The 21,664-nt window shown below is 35.5% G+C and overlaps 2 protein-coding genes across 2 annotated transcripts; one reads left to right on the top strand and one right to left on the bottom strand.

The window, feature by feature from the left end:
* Positions 1-90: 90 nt before the first annotated feature.
* On the top strand, positions 91-10,557 carry LOC130238427 (archaemetzincin-2). Its single transcript, XM_056469432.1, is given in 8 exon segments — positions 91-270; positions 976-1,263; positions 1,349-1,522; positions 5,038-5,141; positions 5,143-5,167; positions 5,317-5,480; positions 7,830-8,006; positions 10,341-10,557. Coding segments are annotated over 7 exon segments (1,059 nt in total). The 5' UTR covers positions 91-270; positions 976-980; the 3' UTR covers positions 10,473-10,557.
* Positions 10,558-11,767: 1,210 nt separating this feature from the next.
* Positions 11,768-20,415, bottom strand: LOC130238426 (monocarboxylate transporter 7). Its single transcript, XM_056469431.1, has 6 exons — positions 20,173-20,415; positions 18,361-18,604; positions 17,949-18,092; positions 17,285-17,413; positions 16,106-16,891; positions 11,768-14,035 (listed from the first exon to the last, which is right to left on the bottom strand). Exons 2-6 carry the CDS (start codon positions 18,596-18,598, stop codon positions 13,824-13,826), a joined length of 1,509 nt encoding a protein of 502 aa, XP_056325406.1. The 5' UTR covers positions 18,599-18,604; positions 20,173-20,415; the 3' UTR covers positions 11,768-13,823.
* Positions 20,416-21,664: the final 1,249 nt, after the last annotated feature.

The following is a 21,664-nucleotide window of genomic DNA, read 5'->3' as shown; positions in this document are numbered from 1 at the left end:
ACGACTCTGCCATTCTCTCACTCTGTTCCATTGGAACCGGATGTTGTAGTCCGCCGTTTCGCTTACCGGAACCAGGAAGTGTGAAAAAGGCCTTATCGAGTTTTGTTGATGCAGTAAACGCACAGTGGTTTCAACAGCTTTCGGTTTACTGATTCCGTATTTCTCAGCGTGTTTGTGGATTCTTCTTCTATTATTGTTTTGTTTACTGTTTTTCAGTTTTTTTATTAGACGGACGACACTCTTCGACTTTTAGTTTGGAACTTATTAAAGGTAGCTTAAATCTACAAATTTGTGTTGACGTGCTCCCTCGGACATGTCAACATTTAATAGTACATTATCTCAGGTTAAGTAACTATTATTTAAAATCGCTATATGGTATAGGTAGGCATAATGCAATTCACGGATGTCGCATATACTGTGCAAGTGTGTCAGTAAACAGAATACAGTATTGACAGCTGTGAGAAGCAAACACCATTACTCCTAAAACATTTTATATTTGCTTACTTTTTTATTTATTTTTTACTTTTATTACCTTTATTTTATGTCCCCATACAGAAAACAGCTTATAAATCACAATGTTTCCTATTAGCTATATGCTACAGTCTGTACACTACACTTAGATAAGCTGATCAAAAGATTCTGTTGACAAGCTGGAAATTTTGGAGTAGTATTAGATAGATAGATTAAATTTGAACCAGATAAAAGGTTAAATACTAATTAGCATGCAAATACTTTTTACCAATTTATGGTAAAAATGTTTACCAAAACATTAATTATCATTTTGCTACCACTTTGCTGCTTTCAGTGTTAAACTTGTTTGTTTAACATGTATTGACAAATTGCTAGCATATTTAAACACTAGCATGATTATCACGCTGTTCACATTACTTACAATGTTGGTAGTATGGTTGTAGCATGTTTTAACCTGTTCATAAAAGTCCTCATCAAACCCAACATTTGTTTGTGTTTCTAAAGGATAGATGCAGGTTATTGAGCATCCTGTTGAGAGGCTGCTCTCGGCCCTCCTATCCACACAGAAAGATCTAATCGTATCATACCAACAATTCAGCCGAGCAGAAAAGACACTTTTAGAAGGAGGACTCCAACCTGCTAATTCACTTTTCAGCCCCATCACTATTCTCTCTGACTCAGACTGGATTCCTGCCCATCCAGAGTATCCTCAAGACTTTCAAAGCTTTTACATGAGCCCTTACCGCCGTACTCCTGCCAGAGGACACAATATTATCTACATTCAAACTATTGGTCAGCTTGTTTTGTAAAACAGCTCAAATGTGTCACTCGTTATTGTGTTCTCATTTGTTTTTGTGTCATGTTGATAAATGTACAGGCTCTTTTGGGGATGGAGCAGCTGTGGCAGAGCAGTGTGTTGAATGGCTGAAGGACTACTGTCAAGCCTTCTATTACGGGCTGGCGGTCAAGCTTTTACCACCAGTAACAGTTGCTTCGACAGATTGCTCATTTCGTGTCAACAGCAACACACACAACCTTCAGCTTCATGCAGGTTAGTACTTTAAAACTACCAATTGTATTATAATTTATCAGGCAAATGACAAACTGAAATAACCAAAATAAGTAGGGGCGACGCTGTGGCGCAGTAGGTAGTGCTGTCGCCTCACAGCAAGAGGGTTGCTGGTTCGAGCCTCGGGTGGGTCAGTTGGCGTTTCTGTGTGGAGTTTGCATGTTCTCTCCGCGTTCGCGTGGGTTTCCTCCCGAGTGCTCCGGTTTCCCCCACAGTCTAAAGACATGCGATACAGGTGAATTGGGTAGGCTGTAGTGTATGATTGTGTATGGATGTTTCCCAGAGATGGGTTGCAGCTGGAAAGGCATCCGCTGCGTAAAACATATGCTGGATAAGTTGGCGGTTCATTCTGCTGTGGCGACCCCTGATGAATAAAGGGACTAAGTCAAAAAGAAAATGAATGAATGTATCAAGCATAATATTCATTCATTTTCCTTCGGCTTACTCCCTTACACTCTCATATTCACACACAAAACACTACGACCAATTTAGTTTATTCAATTCACCTATAATGCATGTTTTTGGACTGTGGGGAAAACCGGAGCACCCGAAGGAAACTCACACGAACACAGGGAGAACATGCAAAGTCCACACAGAAATGCTATCTGACCCAGTTGGGACTCGAACCAGCGACCTTCTTGCTGTGACGCAACAGTGCTAACCACTGAGCCACCTCAAGCATAACAAATCAGCATTAAAACATATTTTCTGTTAAGGACTGCAAAATCTGCCGTTTTCTATAAGCACAGATTCCATGTTGGCCTCCTTGTTGGTTATATTAATAGAAAAAAATATATATATTTATATATATATATATATATATATATATATATATATATATATATATATATATATATATATATATATATATATATATATATTAATAGAATGATCAGAAATTCAGCAGAAACATTTTTATATAAAACATAAAAACTGAATTTTTATAGAAAAATTATTTTTGAGCCCATCATATAATCTAGTTACTTATGCAAATGTGTATATATACAGATGAAGTCAGAATTATAAGGCCCCCTGTTTATTTTCCCCCCAATTTCTGTTTAACGAAGAGAAGATTTTTTTCCACACATTTCTAAACATAATAGTTTTAATAACTCCTTTCTAGTAACGGATTTATTTTATTTTTGCCATGATGACAGTAAATAATATTTGACTAGATATTTTTCAAGACACTTCTATACAGCTTAAAGTGACAAATTAAAGGCTTAACTAGGTTAATTAGGTTAGGTTAGGTTAGGGTAATTAGGCAAGTTATTGTATAACAATGGTTTGTTCTGTAGACTATTGAAAAAAAAATTGCTTAAAGGGGCTAATAATTTTGACGTTAAAATGGATTTAAAAAAAATTAAAACTGCTTTTATTCTAGCCAAAATAAAACAAATAAGACTTTCTCCAGAAGAAAAAATATTATCAGACATACTGTAAATATTTCCTTGCTCTGTTAAACATCATTTGGGAAATATTTAAAAAAAAAAGAAAAAAACAATTAAAGGGGGGCTAATAATTCTGACTTTAACTGTATATTTAGTCAGTTTTTATATTAATTTCAGCAATGCTATTGAATAATATACAAATTTGTTTAGATGGTTTGTGTATAATAGAATTTTGAAAGAATTTGATATTTAATGTCCTATTTAACATTTAAAATAATGTCTTTTAGTGGATCTATTATATGATTTGGATTTGCATTATAAACCTTTTTAAGTTTGAATTTACAATATCATGTGTTAGGTTTTCAGCTCTTATACTGTCAAAATGATTTCACGTATATCAGATTTATTTTTACAAAATTACATGAAAAACAGCAAAAAAAGTCTGCAGATGATGTGTGGCTCTACCAGTAACCAAATAGCTGTTTACACATAATTTTCACTATTAATTCATCTGATTCATTAATCTAATTAATAAAATTGGTTTCACAAGTTAACATTAACATTACATTAGGCTAATTAAATTAATTAAAGGTGCAGTAGGTGATTGTCTTCAGAAACATTTCTTGTTGTGCTTGTAAAAAGTCTCTTCACATTCCAATAGTAATGATTAAAGTAAATGATCTAAATGTATTTATATGTATTTTTATATTCTGGGTAAGGCATAAGACAAAAAAAGTTAAATGTTGTCAGGACGACAATTCCCATAATTCTGATAAGTAGCCCAAACTGTCAGCAAATGTCGAGTTGTTGACAGACAGACAGATCCGCCGTTTGCGTGTGCATGCATGTCGCGTTCACATGCACTCGAGAGATAGAGTCACAGCAGTAAAAACAAATGCTGAATCATTTTTTTTAACCCTGTATCAATATTGGAGTTACTTTTGGACGCTGGAGGAAGGATGACACCATGGCTGAAGTATTTCTTTTAGACAGGTAAAATGTTGTTTTAACTATTTTAGTCACGTTAAGCTGATGTAGATTTAGTTGTTTTACGAATGGGTTAAATGCACGGAAGTGTTGTTTAGCCACTGAAATCTTCCGGCGAAAGATTTGTGTGACTGTTTACAATTTCATAAGGGACCTTTTACAGCATTGATAATGTAGATTTTTATTTAGTTTAACAACAAAACAAAAGTAAATAGTGCTTTTCTGCCTAGCCTGCTTTACTGATATGAAGTTTGTTTTATATTCACATCACATTGGTTCACTTTTGAACAATGACAACTTGTGACGCGCTCCCTATATTGTTTACCGTCCTACTCTGAATATTCGGTTTGAAATAGCATGTAAGTATGGCTTAGTAATAAGTGTAATTCCTGCACTCCGCTGGCCAACCACTAAGCAGTCGCTTTAGGACAAAGCGAGTAAAACCAGAGATTGTTGCATGCATGAAATATTGCACATTATGACAAGTTTTGCTTGCTACAAAACTGAAAACGTGCTATAATACAGTTTTTCATTCAGAATTGTAGTATTATAAAGTACTATAAAGTTTTGTAAATGGTGAATGACATGATCTAGTGGGTTATCTTCTGTCATCTTTACGGTGCGTATTCGTGATTTCAGGAGGCATGGGTTTGGACAGCAGCTGAGGAGCTGTGTTTTCAAACCTATTATGCTAACAGATAGCATTTTGACAGATCAGCTACTGCACCTTTGAGTACATTTAATGCTTTTTTCACTATTTACTTTTTAACTTCTCCCTTCAGGCAGACACCTTTTTAACAGATCTTTATGCACTAAAACGTCTAGGTATAAAAACTGTATTTCCCCAGGCCATATCCAACGTAAATAGTTAGCACATCATTTGCCACTTGTTTTTTTGTAACCAATAAAGCAACTTAACTATAAATACCTTTATAATTATTTTTGTGGACAGTTTAAACAGTCAAAAATACACATATTGCACATACAATTTCTAGATGTAAATATGTAACTTTATTATTTTTATTGTTTATATTCCAGTTATTTGAATGTCCTGTTTTCTTGCATCGATATGTATGTATGTACCCTTGGCGAACAAAGCTCATTCTGATATGTTTCCAGGAGAACTGATGGCCTTCTTGAAAAAGAGGAAGCCCAGCGATGCTTTTTGCATTGTGGGGATCACCATGATCGATTTGTACCCCAAGGAGTCGTGGAATTTTGTTTTTTGACCAGGCTTCTCTTACTCAAGGTGATTTTACATCATCACACTATCGTCATATAAACTCGTTCCTGAAATGTTTTTGTAACAAAAGCACAGTTGTCATTAAAGCACTTTTATTTTCTGATTTAACAAAGCTTTTGCAGTTTTATGTATTGTGAATTATTTTATTTCTCTAGGTATGGGAGTCTTCAGCTTTGCACGGTATGATGATAATTTTTACAAGTTGAGCTATGCAGGACGACTGAAGAAGAAAATAAAACTGAACCAAGGAGACTACTCTGTGTTTGAGAATTACTACACTCCTCCACTCACCAGCACTCTCCTGCTGCGCTCCTGCAAGGTGAAGTGAGACCACTGGCCTTCAGTGTGATATAACTGTTAATCATCATACAACTCAATTCATTCATTCGTTTTCCTTCAGCTTTGTGCCTGATTTATCAGGGGTCACCGCAGCAGAATGAACCTCCATAAAATCCAATTGAACATTATTATTTTTAATGGAATATTGCAGCGCATTTACTATCAATCATTTATCCAATGTCTGAGTGTATATACACTCACTGGCCACTTTATTAGGTACACCTTTTGCTTTCAGAACTGCCTTAATCCTTCATGACATAGATTCAACAAGGTACTGGAAATATTCCTCAGAGATTTTGGTTCATATTGACATGATAGCATCACGCAGCTGCTGCAGATTTGTCGGCTACACATCCATGATTCGAATCTCTCGTTCCACCATAAACCACCATATCCCATATGCTTTATTAGATTGAGATCTGGTAACTGTGCAGGCCATTTAAGTACAGTGAACTCATTGTCATGTTCAAGAAACCAGATTCTCGCTTTATGACATGGTGTGTTATCCTGCTGGAAGTAGCCATCAGAAGATGTGTACACTGTGGTCATAAGGGGGTAAACATGGTCAGCAACAATACTCAGGTAGGCTGTGGCGTTGACACGATGCTCAATTGGTACTAATGTGCCCAAAGTGTGTTAAGAAAACATTCCCCACACCATTACACCACGACCACCAACAGCCTGAGCCGTTGATACAAGGCAGGATGGATCCATGCTTTCATGTTATTAACACCAAATTCTGATCCTGCCATCCAAATTTCGCAGCAGAAGTCAAGACTCATCAGACCAGGCAACGTTTTACCAATCTTCTATTGTCCAGTTTTGGTGAGCCTGTGCGAATTGTAGCCTCAGTTTCCTGTTCTTATCCGACAGGGGTGGCATCCGGTGTGGTCTTCTGCAGCTGTAGTCCATCTGCCTCAAGGTTGGACATGTTGTGTGTTCAGAGATGCTTCTGCACACCTCGGTTGTAACAAGTGGTTATTTGAGTTACTGTAGTCTTTCTATCAGCTCAAACCATTCTGGCCATTCTCCGCTAACCTCTGGCATCAACAAGGCATTTGTGCCCCCAAAACTGCCACTCACTGAATATTTCCTCTTTTTTGGACCATTCTCTGTAAACCCTAGAGACGGTTGAGCAAGAAAATCCCAGTTGATCAGCGGTCTACAGACCATTGTTGCGTCCCAATTCGCATACTATTCGTTCTAAATAGTATTTGAAAGTAGAATTAGAATGTCCCAAATCGTAAAATGTTGAAAAGAGTATGCCAAGGGTTCCTGAATCCCGCAGCACATGTCTAAGTGCCTAAATGCATTGAGTGCCATGCTGCCATGTAATTGGCTGATTATAAATTTGCATTAACGAGCAGTTGAACAGGTGTACCTAATAAAGGGGCCGGTGAGTGTATATAAAACCCCTTTTTCCACCAATACTGTCACAATTTATTCAGATTTCTCTGACTTGTGAGTTATCAGCTCACAAATGCAAGTTTATATAGAAAGTTTGAGTGAGATACAGTTGAAAGCTAACTTGAAAGCTACTGTAAAAACCGCTTTTATTCTAGCCAAACTAAAGGAAATAAAACATTACTGGCAAATAACAGGAGGACTAAGGATTTTGCCAGTCAGAATAAAGATTTTTTTAACTTTTGACTTCTCACAAACAAGAGAAAATTAATTCAGGTTTATTATATATTATTATATTATATTTATTATAAACTGCAAGATATAAATATGCAATTCTAAGAATAAACATTTTTCATACAATTTTTTACTCGCAAATCTAACTACTGTAAGCCTAACAGCTAGAAAAAAGCCAGAATTGAACGATTTAATTTTCGTTAGTTAACAAAGTTATCATTCTGATCTTTGACCTTTTTTAGATATACTTGCACTTCTAAAAAAAAAGAATTGTTAAATATAAATTATATGAAGAATTCTAACTTGCTGTCATGCAATTCTGAGTTTACATCTTGCAATTCAGACTTCTTTCACTTAATTGAAAGGAATAAACCACAGAAATAAATTAAATACTTGCTATTCTGTGCTTACATTTTGCACTTTTTTTTACATTTTGAAATATATATATGCTTCTTGCAATTCTTTAATATATAAACTCATATATGTGGTATACATTTTTTTTATTTAATATTTTATTTTTGTTTTACCTCATGGCAGACTTGAGGTTCTATAGATTTATACATAGAATTGAAGATTTCATTTCATGCCATCTTTAATATATTGTGGTTGAAAACATTCATCCACAAATGCACTAAACTCTGTAAAAGAGTTCATATTTTAATCACAACTGTTATTTGTTCATCTACTTCAGACCTTGACTCATGAGATTGGACATATATTTGGGATGCAGCACTGCCAGTGGTTGAACTGTGTCATGCAGGGCTCCAATAACTTAGAGGAGTCTGATCGTCAGCCACTTGACCTCTGCCCCATCTGTCTGCGTAAACTGCAGTCTGCCCTCAGATTCAAAATAGCTGACCGATATAAGGTAAGATCAAACCCTGTCACAACTGACAGACTGTAGTTTGTTGCAATTAATATTCACCTTTTTCCTACACTCCATGATCCTTTGCATGAATTATTGGAGTAACTGAGTAAAGCTAAACTGCAAACAATCTGTAAAATGATTTTTTTTAAAATTGATAAAATAAGGTGTTGCGTAATATCATTGCATTTGCTGAATCTGCTGGTATGGCAGCAAAGTTCTTAATTTGTTAATTCTAAACCTTAAAAGAACTTAATTATTAAATCAGAATGAGAGTATAGTTCCTAGTCATAACGTCCCAGAAAATAGCAACTTTTCATTTTCCGTTAGTCTTGGTACGCAGTGTAACTACAGAAGAGTCAGGCTTTAAATAGGAAGACAATTATCAAAACTATTAGGTTATTTTTTGAAATGCTAAGTTCAAGTTCATTTATTTCTAAAGCACATTTAAAACAGCCACAAGACTGACTGAGTAATATCTAGTGAACATATAGAGAAAACTATAAAAACATAGAAATAAAACCAAGAGAAACAACAGATATTGAGTTGAAGTCAGAATTAGCCCCCCTTTCATTTTCTTCTTCTTTTTTAAATATTTTCCAAATGATGTTTAACAGCAAGGAAATTTTCACAGTTTGTCTGATAATATTTTTTTCTTCTGGAGAAAGTTTTATTTGTTTTATTTCAGCAAAAATAAAAGCAGTTTTAAATTTTTTAAATCCATTTTAAGGTCAAAATTATTAGCCCCTTTTAAGATATATATTTTTTTCAATAGTCTACATAACAAACTTTCCTAATTACCCTATCCTGCCTAGTTAACCCAATTAACCTAGTTAAGCCTTTAAATGTCACTTCAAGCTGTCTAGAAGTGTCTTGAAAAATATCTAGTAAAATATTATTTACTGTCATCATGTCAAAGATCAAATAAAACTGTTATAAGAAATGAGTTATTAAAACTATTATGTTTAGAAATGTGTTCAGGGGGGCTAATAATTCAGGGGGCCTAATAATTCTGACTTCAACTGTATATATTTATAAATAAAGCAATCAACAAAACTATAAAGTGATTTTAAAATAGATGGTGATGGTGCCATTCTAATCTCATGGGGAAGATTGTTCCACAACCGCAGACCAGCCGCAGAAAAAGCTCTGTCCCCTCTACATTTAGTCTGGACTGGGGAACTAAAACAACATTTTGTTCACTGGTTCTTAACATCTCTCGGGAGTATAAAAATGGAACAGCTCTGAAAGATAATTTGGGGCTAGACTATGTAGGATTTTATACACCAGTAAAAGCACTTTAAAATCGATTCTAAATTGGATGGCCAGCCAATGGAGGCCCCTCAGATTAGGGGTAATGTGGTCACGTTTCCTACTGTTTTAAATGAATCTAGCAGAAGCATTTTGGACAAATGTTAGGTGATAAATTTGGGATTTAGAGATGCCAGAGTAAAGTGTGTTAAAAAGCGTTTAAAAGCGTGTTAAAAAGCGTTTGACTTTGAACAGGAAACAGAGTTGATAAAAGTTGGAACCAATAATAGAACTGATATGTTTGTCCAGTTTCAGTGACTCAAATGACAACCAAATTCTGCACTCGAGAGGATCTGAAGGCAGAGATGCAGACCAGATCTAGGCATGTTGCCTGAAAATTATCAGTAGCGCTGAAAACAATCACCTGTCTTATCTTCATTTAATGTAAAAAATTGCCAGTTTTTAATCTCATCTAAGCACCTTAATAAGTTGTCAAAGAACTAGAGGGTAATTTCTTTTGACAGCTAAGTAAAACTTATGGTCTAATCAAATTCAGTGAACTATGCTAAGCTAAAAGTGCTCCCACCAGACCCAGAGATTGGCTGAATGGATTGAAAATGGTAAAACCCAACTGGTTTTACTCTGCTCAACTGTATTGGAGTTGTAAAATGAGCTTATTTCCCCCAAAACTTGGAACGTTCCTTTAAATATTATTGTAATATAGGAATACAGTGAGAAAATAACCTCAAGGAACAAAACACAGTAATCTCAAAAGAGCTTTGAGCATGAATAAACTTGTGTTACTAGTTTCAGTAATCTAATTTTCGTGATGGATATAAATATAATAAAGCACAAAGCCAAACATACCTTTTAGAAGGATTATTTTTAGCACAACCTTATTATTTAAAATGACAATTTGTTCTTTTGAGGTTCTTTTGGAGGTCCCCTACAATTAGAAACACAGTAGTCACGTGTGGAAAAAGGTGGATACAGTAACCAATAGAAAGATTCTGTTGTGAACATTTGAGCATATCAGGTGAATCAGAAACTATAGTATGTTACAGAATGTTAATATGTTCTCTAAAGGCATTACTGCATTGGATTGAAGATGGAGCTGATGAATTCAAAACTCAAACCCCAAAACCCACACAAGCCTTCCAAGAGTACAGACACTGGTTTTACAAGTGCTTACAAATATTGGAAGGTGAAACATCATGAACCAGCCAGTTTGAACTTTTGCTATTGTCAATGCAAGTTGAGACATGCTATTTGCACAATCTTATAAAGAGCTTTAGTGAGAAAACGTCTGCTGAGTAAATACTGGTAAACGTGTGAGTTACAAATACTTTGGTTAGTATGTACACTCTCAGAAAAAAAGGTACAATGTTGTACCAAAGAATGTACAAACCCTTGTGACTGGGGCAGTACCTTTTATGGAACAGAATTGCACCTTAAGACAAAGAAACAAATTTGTATTGCAGGTTGTACATTCAAGGACATGATTTGTGGGAAACCAAAATTTCCCTTTGGTTTTTAAAACCTGCAGATACAATATTGTACCTTCATCAAAGGTACAAATCTGATCCATGAAGGTACCACTACAGTGACAAGACACTTTGTACCTTAACAGTGTCAAACGTGTTCCTTCAAGAACTTTTTAAAGGCAATTTGCTTTATCCAAAATGTGGAATTTTTTGCTAAATATTTCACAACACTTTTCACAAAAATATTACAGAAACACATTCTCCCATGTACAATATAAAACATTGTTTTCTCCAATTTTCACGCAAAACCTTTATAATCACTTAACAGTTAATTTAATTCATTTAATTTTAAAATAGAAGCATAATTATGCAAAAGTATTGTAATGAGATATGCACAGTGTTTCATTAGTTTTACAATAGTAAAACGTCTGCATGAACACTCTGCATATGTAGGATTTTGCCAGCTCACTTGCGTAGTGGAAAGCAAACGCCAAAAGGTGCATCAATAATGAAAATGTATTTATCAGAAAATGCTTATGTTTATTAAAAATGCCTTAAATGTTTAGTTTACAATACCTATAGTTTTGTTTTACCAGTTGTTTTGTATTATATATAATGAATGTTTGAGTTTCTTTAAACATATGCTTTTAAATGATGATTCATGTTTTAATATGGAAACTATTCATAAAATCACTTTGCCTTTCCAGTAATATTTATTTTCATAGATATTGTAATAATGGAGTTGTTCAACACTTATGTACCTTTTTTATGAGAACATTTGTGTGCCTTCATATCAATTGTACCATAAAAGGTAGAGAACAGCATCATAAGAGGTCTTTTCTGTACCATATAAGGTACAACTTTTACAAAGGAGCAAAACTGTTCCTTAAGCAACATTATTTGTACCACTGTGTATCTTTTTCTGAGAGTGTATAGATCAAACTAAATTAATTTGTATTTATCTTTCATTTGTATTTGGCTTTTTCTGAAGGTGTCTGTTAAAAAAGAAATCAAATTCAGACAGCAGTGTAAAAGGTGTGTATTTATATTTCAGTCTGATTCAAAGATGGTTATAAAAAATTATATGGTGCAGAAACAAAAGAGATCATTGCATATTTAAATCACATTCCACTGAAGATACAACAAATACAATTCTTTTCCAGTAGTAAAATTACAATACAGTTTTTCCAAGAGATGTAAATGATGAGACGGTCTTCATTCGTAAGAAACATTCAAATTTGAATTTGCCATTGCATTATTTTGGACATCCTTCTTCTACTTTGCACAGTTCCATCAGTCTGTGCTCTGTAATGCTTTGAATTTACAATTCTCTCTATATAACAGAGATTCAAATCTCATCTACAGTTGAGGAACCATTATGATGATTGGAAGACCAAACAACACCCTAAACAGACTGCTAGGATTAATAAAAATACTGTAGTTTACCTGGCTTTAGCATTTAGTTCAGAGACAGGTCCCATAGTATACTGGCTGAAAGTTGACCTGAGATCAGCTAGACCTGAATTCATAAAGAGCAATTTATCACTGTTTAATAATAAATATATATAAGGTTGAAGTCAGAATTATTAGCCCCCCTGAATTATTAGCCCCCCTGTTTATTTTTTCCCTAATTTCTGTTTAACGGAGAGATTTTTTCCACACATTTCTAAACATAATAGTTTTAATAACTCATTTCTAATAACTGATAATTTTATCTTTGCCATGATGACAGTAAATAATATTTGACTAGATATTTTTCGAGACACTTCTATATAGCTTGAAGCTGCGGTCACACTGGGCTTTTCCTCCCATAGACTTCCACTCATACGCACGCGAATGCGTCAGACCGCAAACGCAGGGTCATGCGTTAAGTTTCGCAGTTCGCTACGGTGCAAAGTTCAAGCTTGGTGAACTCTGACCTGCGAAATCGCATCACTTGACTGCGTGAGAGCAATCGAGGATTAAAACAGGACCTCTCTGGACAGAAATGTAAAACATGGAGCAATCGCTCGCTTTTTTTAATGTCTAATTATCTTGTTTTATCCCGCCCCTTTTCGTAGCGCCGTACGACAGAATTTCGCATACACAAAGCCCAGTGTGACCACAGCTTAATGTGACATTTAAAGGCTTAACTGGGTAAATTAGGCTAACAAGGCTGGTTTGGGTAATTATCCAAGTTATTGTACAACGATGGTTTGTTCTGTAGACTATCGGAAAAAAAAATTGCTTAAAGGGGCTAATAATTTTGACCTTAAAATGGCTGTTAAAATTTTTTTAATTGCTTTTATTCTAGCTGAAATAAAACAAATAAGACTTTCTCCAGAAGAAAAAATATTATCAGACATACTGTGAAAATTTCCTTGCTCTGTTAAACATCATTTGGGAAATATTTAAAAAAGAAGAAAATCAAAGGGGGCTTATAATTCTGACTTCAACTGTATATATTAAATCCCTTTTCAATTTAGATTTTGTTTTCATTGAGTTTAAACATCTTTGGACAATGTTTTAGCCATCAGTGGCTATAAGCATCCATAGACATTGGCAATAATTTCTAAAACCACCAAAATGTGGTTTCCTGTTACAGATCTTTCTTCTGTTTCTAGAACAGAGTACCAGTGTTTAGAATCATTCCAAATGATGTTTGTATGTCATCGTATATTACTGTATAATAGTCATATTTATAAAATCAGTGTATGAACAACAATCTCACGTGCAAGAAGGGAAGAATGGTTCATCCAAATATGGCATTTCTGTCATTATGTACACTGTCATGTCAAATTTTGTTTTATTTTTGGAATAAGAACTACAATAATTTAATGAAACTTTTCTTTACATTTAAACATTAATTAAAACACACTTAAACCACAATAAATGTAGTTAAATGAAGACCATCCGTATTTGCATGACAAACAAAAAGAGAACATTATTGGTTCTTCTAAGTCATTCATGAAAGAATTTTCATTTTGGGTGAAAAACCTTTACCCAATGCTCATGAATTATAACGTGGCCAAAGTTCCTGTACATTCAGTTTGAAAAATGTTCCTATTACATCAACAGGTTTGATAGTTCCTAATGTTCCATATTTTTAAGACTTAGCTTCTTGGTTACCCTGTTCCTCTGGCTTGTCTTTAGACACTTGCTCCACAGCAGAGTTAGTCTCTCCATTGTTCCTCCTTGTGCAAAGATGGCCTGCCTTGGCTGGACGTACAAGCCCAAGGAAAATGGCACCTAATCCCATTCCTGCAGCGCAGGAGTAGAATGCAGCACTGTAGTTTTGTGTAATATCCACAAGGACACCTACAATATTTGGGAGGAAATACAGTAAGTTGCTTGTTCGGGGACATTTTCATTTTATATACACTACTAATTAAAAGATTGGGGACATTACAATTAAAACCTTTTGCTTTTATTCATAAAGGTTGCATTTAAATAAGTATTTTTTTAATGGTATTCTTGAGACTTTCATTATCCCTTCATCCAGATAAAACATGGAAATGTATTTGATGCAGCGAACATTACAACTACATTACTAATGCGCTGTCTGCACTTTGCTTGCCTTGTTTACTGTTAGTTACCAGGTTAGCAATACTGCTGTCAGAACTGATGGAAACACACCTAGTTTGCATTTGGGAGTTTTTATTTTTTTGCAAACTTTGAAAATATTTGCTTCATGTTAGGATAGAAACCTGGCAAAAGACTATTTACCTTATTTACCTTAACACACACACACACACACACACACACACACACGTATATTAGTAATGCACACCATCAAATTTATCAACAGTCTTTTCAGATTTCTGGGGTTGTGTCTATCTTGTATCGTCATGTCTGTTGTAAGTTAACGTGACAGAAATCATGAACACAGCAGAGTAACCACCTGTTCAAATTCGACGACTTGCTTCCTTCTTTCACAAATTAGCTGTTTACTAGAAGACTACATGGAGGAGTTCCTCCAGCTCAGTCACCTGGTGTGCCTTTGGATCACTTTGAATCCATCTCTTTCAAATGTTGCTACCTATAACTTTCGACAGTTTACAGTAGTCAACATTTAAAGTGGATCAAAAAATGTGCCCACTACTTGGATTAACCAATTCTCTCCCTAAAGCCTCTTTCCTGTATAAAATCATTCATCCTCCATTGATTCCATCCAGTCATTCAAACCATTTCTCAAATTCTAGCTTCTAATTTGTCTCATCTCCAATGGTCCTAACAGCTCTTTGGCTTCTTTCCCTCTGCTGCTTCTGTCCAGCTCAGCCTTGAGCTTTCCGGCCCTCAGCTCTTCCATGATGCATGGATTCCCTGGCTCTGCTTCATGGCTCTGGGCCTATGCCTTCACCTCAGCCACTGATCCTCCTGGAAAAGGACTGGACACCTCTGAGACAGACACAGGAGCTAATGCCTGCCATGGACCAAAAGCCAGAGTCAGCCATTATGTTCACTCTGGAGCTAGAGCCTACCAACAATTTGTTGAGAAACATGTGCCAACTGCATGTATTCTTCCAGAGCCACCAATCGAGGTGTCTAACTGACTGGGACAGAGAGCCAATTCCCTATGTCTCCCTATGAATATGTCTTCTTTCGTTTGCCTTCTTTCCCTTTGGCTTTGCCTAGGTCAGCAGCTTTCCTGGCTTTGTTTTGGGGCTTTCTTCTACTCTGGGTTCTCTGATTTAAGACCCTGTATGGGCTCTTCCTTCACCACTGTCTTTACTTCCAGGGTCCTTTTTGTTTGTTTTAAGTATTCCCTTCATAGATGCATCAAATAGCAATGACCCTGAGACTAAATATGTTTACCTGTGAGTATCAAGAGCCTACCATAAGGGGTTAATGTCACAACCATATTAATTTTTCCACCACATGATCTCCCTCATTCAATTACTAACCAGTGACACATGCACATCATCACCTGCCAAACAAGCACCTTAAAACACAAATTACCCGTAACTTTGTGTCTGGCCTTGTGAGAGTCTGCAAACTACTGATATGTGGATATTTGACTTTTCTGTGATCTCCAGCATCTTTTTTCCAGTGATCTCCTTTCTCTTCATAAGTACTCCATTGTGTATTCTTCACATATTGTGTCACTTTCCAAACTCACCATAATCTCTAACAGTTAAACAAAATACCCTGAGTTCATCATACTGGTTTCCTTGTTTGGCGTATTGTGACAGGTGACAAAGCAGTAATGGCTGCTGTAAATTCAGCTTTGCTCTCACAGAAATAAAAAAATGTAAAATATTAAAATTGAAAACATTTCTGTTGTGGTGTAAACTGCTGACTTGGCTAGCATAAAACCTTGTAAAAATACTGTAAAATAATCTTACTGACCCCAAACTTTTCATGGTAGTGTAAAACACTTATTCTTACCTCCTAATGGTGGACCAGCCAGTCCTGCAAAGCTCTGAATGCAGACGTAGACGCCAACAGCTAAGGGCATCCTCTGGATTCCTACAACGTCATCCTCTGCCAGCATTGGGATGTGTGTGGAAGCGATATTTCCGAGCAAGAAGCCATAAAGCACACAGCACACCACCAGTCCCCAAAAGCCATTTACTATGGTGAACAACACCAGCACCAGGCACATCAGTGACACACATATGAGAAGAACAAAGATCTTCCTGATGCATCCACAATTCATGACCCATCCAATAGAGAGACGTCCAAAGATCTCTGAGATGGCCATTGTTGACAGCATATAGGCAGCCTTGTCCCTCTCGGTTCCCAAACTGGCGCTGAGCTCCACCACGTACAGCTGTGGCGCAAAAAAGCCCAATGTTGCAAAGAGCCCAAATGCTGAATAACACAAAAAACTGCCTTCTTTTAGCACTGTCAAATCCAGGAGCCTATTTTTACTTGTATTGTCCTGTTGTTTTGGATTGATCTGAAGCGGTTCCACTTCTTCCAGTTCTATCCCAGATTTGAGGCTCTGTTCTGGCTCAGGTGACTGTACAATTGAATCTCCAGAGCTCCCAAAACCTTGCACTTGTTCTCCAGGGAGGGAATATGTGATCTTCTGCTCAGTTTCTGTCTGAGATGTTGGTTTTATAACGATGGGACGGAGCAAAGCTCCACAGATAATAGTTATGCCCTGTAAAGTCCCAATCACCACCATTGTGTACCTCCAGCCGATGCAGTTCTTAAGAGCTGTGAATGCTGCAGAAATTAAAAAGCAATGTGTGAGTCTACCTAGCAATTGTTTTTATTTTTAAAAGATGTCTAATATATGTCCAATAGACATCCAAACGTAGACAGCTTGGCTAAAACAAGGCTAAATTTGGGCTGTCAGTGAAAATCTAGGAAATGTAGACTGTTTAATCTGTCTATTTGACGACTAGTCTAGTTCTGGGCTATTCTTAGATGTCTATTAGATTTTCATTGTCAGCCCAAGTTTAGCCTTGTTTTAGCCAAGCTGTCTACGTTTACATGTCTATTAGACATCTATTTAACACAAAATTGTTTGCTGGGTAGGATTGTAATACTCTTACTATTTTTCATGATCACACATAATATGTAATGCTAGCATATTGTACTAGTGACTGTTCCTACCTGGAGCAAAAGCAAATATAGCAAATGACTCTCCAGTGGATGCCATGGCTGTGACCACAGAACGACGCCTGCTGAAGTACTGGGACAAGATTGTGACGGTTGGTAGAAATGTCAAACAATAACCCAGTCCTACGGAGATTAAAGGACATCTGAAAATAATTAGATGCTTTGTTCATCTTTGCTTTCTTTACAGCCAGTAAATCAATCTTTATTGTTTGATGTTATTCCAAAACAGACACAATAGTCAACCTGAAAATCAGCTTAAAAGGATAGTTAATCCGAAGAAAATTCTGTTATCATTTATTCATCCTCTGCTTGTTCCAAGCTTCTAGATTGTTGAGTTTATTACATATGGTGAAACGAAGATATATTAAAGAATCTTAGAAACCGGTAGCCAACATTTTTCAAAATATCTTCCTTTGGGTTTAACAGAAAAACTCAAAGGTTTGGAACAATCTTAGGATGAGTATATTGTGAGGAATTGTTCATTTTTTAGTGAACTAACACTTTTTAACATGAACATAAGTTTGTATACACAGGGCAAAAACAGCGACCAACAGAACGAAAGGGTAGTCATTTTGAACAATACACAAGGGTTGACAATTAATTTCTGTTTTATACAGTACGATTCAAACATGTATGTATAGTGCAAGGCTTTACATACCAGTCACAAACCCAATAGTGAGGTACATCTGATTGATGGAGCTGGTAAATGCAGTTGAGATTGTGCCTAGAGATATGAGAAACCCTCCAAACATCACAACAGGCTGGAAGCCAAATCGATTACTCAGCACTGTTGATAAAGGAGCTGAAGGGCCATAGAAATAAAAGGTCAACATAAAGCTAAGATGTTATTTATGTTTTAAAAAGCTTTCCATGCTAACTCAGCCTGAGCTGTCTTTAGCTTTTCAAGAAATGACTATGTCAAGACTTTCAATTATTTTTAAACATGTTAGAATAACTGACACTTGTCATACGTAAAGGTACATGTTTTTTGATAGCTCCTATTCTTTTCCATTTCCAATTTCAGAATAGCTTGAGATAAAAGCAATGGCTAAATGATTTAAAGAACTCACCTGTGAAAGTCATAACAAAGACACATATTGAAATGATCCATGATACTCGGCTGTTTGTTTCATCAAAGTCACTCATTAGGTCCTTGAGGAAGATTCCAAAACTTTTGATAACCCCGTAAGTGAACACCTCCACCAGGAAAAAGGCCACAGCCACAATCCAACCCCAACCACCATCTGGGACCTCGGAGTAAACTTTAGAGCCAAAGCAACCTCTCAGTCGGAAAATCCGCTGTGCCATTTTAACCTGGGAATGTGAAAGAGATTAATGTCAGCTAAATTGTGTTTATAAGCAAATCAGCTTTTATAGCCGCTCATATCCATCAGCATAGACTTTATTTGGAAACAACTCTTATTGTTCACCCCTTGTAAAGAGACTTCTCCAAAATGCAACCAAGAAATGTTTAATTTTAGACAATGCTAAAGATTCTTTAAACAAATATATTCAAATGTCAAACAACTGCAATATTAGCTTAACCATTTCATGTATCACACTTGGGATAGAAGGTTTAGCTTTGGTAATGTGATGTGTGCCAAAGACCAGTGCTGTTTTTAGTCAAATAAAGCTGAAATTTAATATAAAAATGGTATTAGATCAGTAAACTTGCAATAGATGAAAATTAGAAATGTTGCATTTACTCTGAACCCAGAATGACTAACGTTGGTCCACTAAAAGTAAATCTGAATAAAATGCAAGTAAAATTAATGCTAATGCTAAATAATTAATATTGATCAAATAATAATAATAAATACAAGGTATAATAGTATTTGAATAGAAAACACTGAAAGAAAACATGCTGTTGGGGAAATGATTAAACACATTTCAATATGCCATTTGTGTATAAATGTTATTTTACTGTAAATTTATTGATTAAATGTAGGCAATAAAACAATATCAAAGAAGGAAAGAAAAGAAAATCTACAGAGGGGTCTGACTGTCCATCATATAACCAGTCTATGGGTCTGACAGCCATGAAGAGCGCGCGCTTTAGTAAGCGCGGAAGAGGCGTGACCAGAGGATAGTTACGTCATTAGAGGGGCGGCGGGAAACGAGTGTCAACAAACTGATGCGTAAACAACGACTGAACAACTAACGTAATCATCGCAAAGCTTCAGGTGAGGAATACATTTTCCTAAAAGAATGATAAATAAGATATATTTGAATTCTATTCAATTTAACGTGTACTATTAGTCTTTACAAAATGAAAAGAGCTCACAAACATTTTATCCTTATAATACTACTTAACGTTACCCTTACGAAAAATACGTTGGTTTCATAACAAATATAAACTACGTTAGTTAAACCGCAAATTAACCTTTGCTACTCTTACTATAGATTATTAATAATGGTTTTCAAATTATGAGAATAAACATAATAGTTAACAGACAAAAATGGTCATAATTACTACACTTTTACTAGAATAAACCATGCTTAATTTTCATAAAGGTACTGTTGCAAATCCTCAAAGCATCCTGAACAATTATTCAGTGGTGCCCTTTAACATGCATTTAATATATATTGAATTTAATTAATTTATTGTTTCCCAAGTCACTTCAATCAGCATGTTGTCAAATGTCAGTAAAAATATTAGTCAGCAAATATATTCCAGCCGTTTTCCACCATCTGCCCCATTAGAATGAACGTGTTTTCTCCGTGCCACGTGGTCTTTATGATCCACTACATATATGTGTTTGAGTGTGTGTGTCTTAAGCGTTTGTGTCTGTGCGGTTGGTTTGCTGACTTACCTTGCGCACGTCAAGTGTGTTACCGACTAGCAGTCATATTGTACCTCAGAGCATGAAAAGAGCACTTACCTGCTCCTGAGTGAGGGCTTTACTGGAGCTCCAGTGCTGTGCTGGGGTCTGTTCACTGCCAGGAGTCCATGTGGTGTCTCGGACATTGAGCTCCTCTGTGGTGGGAGGTAACAGCTGTTGAGTAAGTTGAGGATTGGTTTACAGTCAACGTTGAATGAAGGGCCACACCAGCAACCCCCCACTCTCTGGAGCTGGAATGCTAGAGGAACTTGCTGTGTGTCTCTTCTTCCCTGCTGTAGAGTAAAGCTGGTTCTACCGGAGGGACTGCACTGAATGTTTTAAAAGGACTGGTGCATTAGGTAAAGTTCATTACATAACAACCAACAAGATCTGCTTTCCTAAGAGACCAGGAGAGGGTTTTACTGCAGGTCTTCCTGACTTTCATTAGATCAAAAAAACCTTGCTGGATAGAAAGATTTTATTATTTAGAAAGTATTTATATTATTGGTCCATTAATTCTGAAGTTGTAGTTTACATAAAAGTGTCATTTTATTTAATCCGTGTAGGAGGGATAAGGAATCATTATGCTAAATTAGATTTTTTTAATAATATTGTAAAATGTAATTTAAATTTTAAGTTAATTAGTGATTCAGCGATTAGTAATTTACTTATTTGTTTTAACATGGCTGTTTCTACTGATTTCTGCTTCAGTTTGAGTTAAACTAAATAAAATGTTTAGCAAAAATATTAGTTTTTTAAATTCAATTAATGTATTTTATTGAAAACAAAGTTTTTTTTGGTTTGTATTTACATTTTTATTTGTTTTCAGTTTTTATGTTTTTTTAATAGTTAAAAAAATTATTTTTAATATTTATGATGATTGGTTTTAAAAATGTCTTTCTATAAATTACTGTTTCAGTTTTTAATTATTTTTGTGCAGTTATATTTTAACTTAATATATATATATATTTTTGTTTAAATATTTTATTGTAGGTTTTTATAATTTAATATTAAAATTGTTTTATAGTTTAAAGGGCTCCTATTTTACCCCTTTTTCAAGATTTAAGCTAAGTCTTTTTTGTGTCCAAAATGTGTCTGTAAAGTTTCAGCTCAAAACACCCATCAGATTATTCATTATACCTTTCAGAATGTTGGAATTTTTTGCTCTGAACACAATGTAGCTGTTTTTGTTGCCTGTGCTTTTAATGCTAGTTGTCCCCGCCCACCGTTCCCACGTGCCTGTCAGTAACTATGTTTCCATCCACCTATTTTTATGCGCATTTTGGATATGTGCATAAAAAACAAAAACAAAATGCGCATAAATTTTGAAAATGCGAATAAAAAACATATGCGCTTGAGAAGGATAAACTTTTTATTCGATAAGAAAAGATGCACATAAACTACGATGAAAACACATTTACTGAACAAAGTCCAGTATGCGCACTAAAAAAAGGTCATGTGATTTTGTTATAAGAGATCATGTGATGATAAAAATGTGTGTGAATGGACAAACCATCTTAAATGTTGTTTTGGTCATTCTAAAATGCCATAA

The sequence above is a fragment of the Danio aesculapii genome, chromosome 12 (genome assembly GCF_903798145.1).
Source record: "Danio aesculapii chromosome 12, fDanAes4.1, whole genome shotgun sequence".
Taxonomy (NCBI): domain Eukaryota; kingdom Metazoa; phylum Chordata; class Actinopteri; order Cypriniformes; family Danionidae; genus Danio; species Danio aesculapii.
This window is presented reverse-complemented; position numbering and strand designations above follow the sequence as displayed.

Coding starts and splice junctions, on each gene's coding strand:
- LOC130238426 (XM_056469431.1), bottom strand. CDS start 18,598: ATGGCACAGCGGATTTTCCGACTGAGAGGTTGCTTTGGCTCTAAAGTT. Junction 18,093..18,360: donor CTTTGTTATGACTTTCACAG/GTGAGTTCTTTA, acceptor ATGGCCCTTCAG/CTCCTTTATCAACAGTGCTG. Junction 17,414..17,948: donor CACTATTGGGTTTGTGACTG/GTATGTAAAGCC, acceptor TAATCTCCGTAG/GACTGGGTTATTGTTTGACA.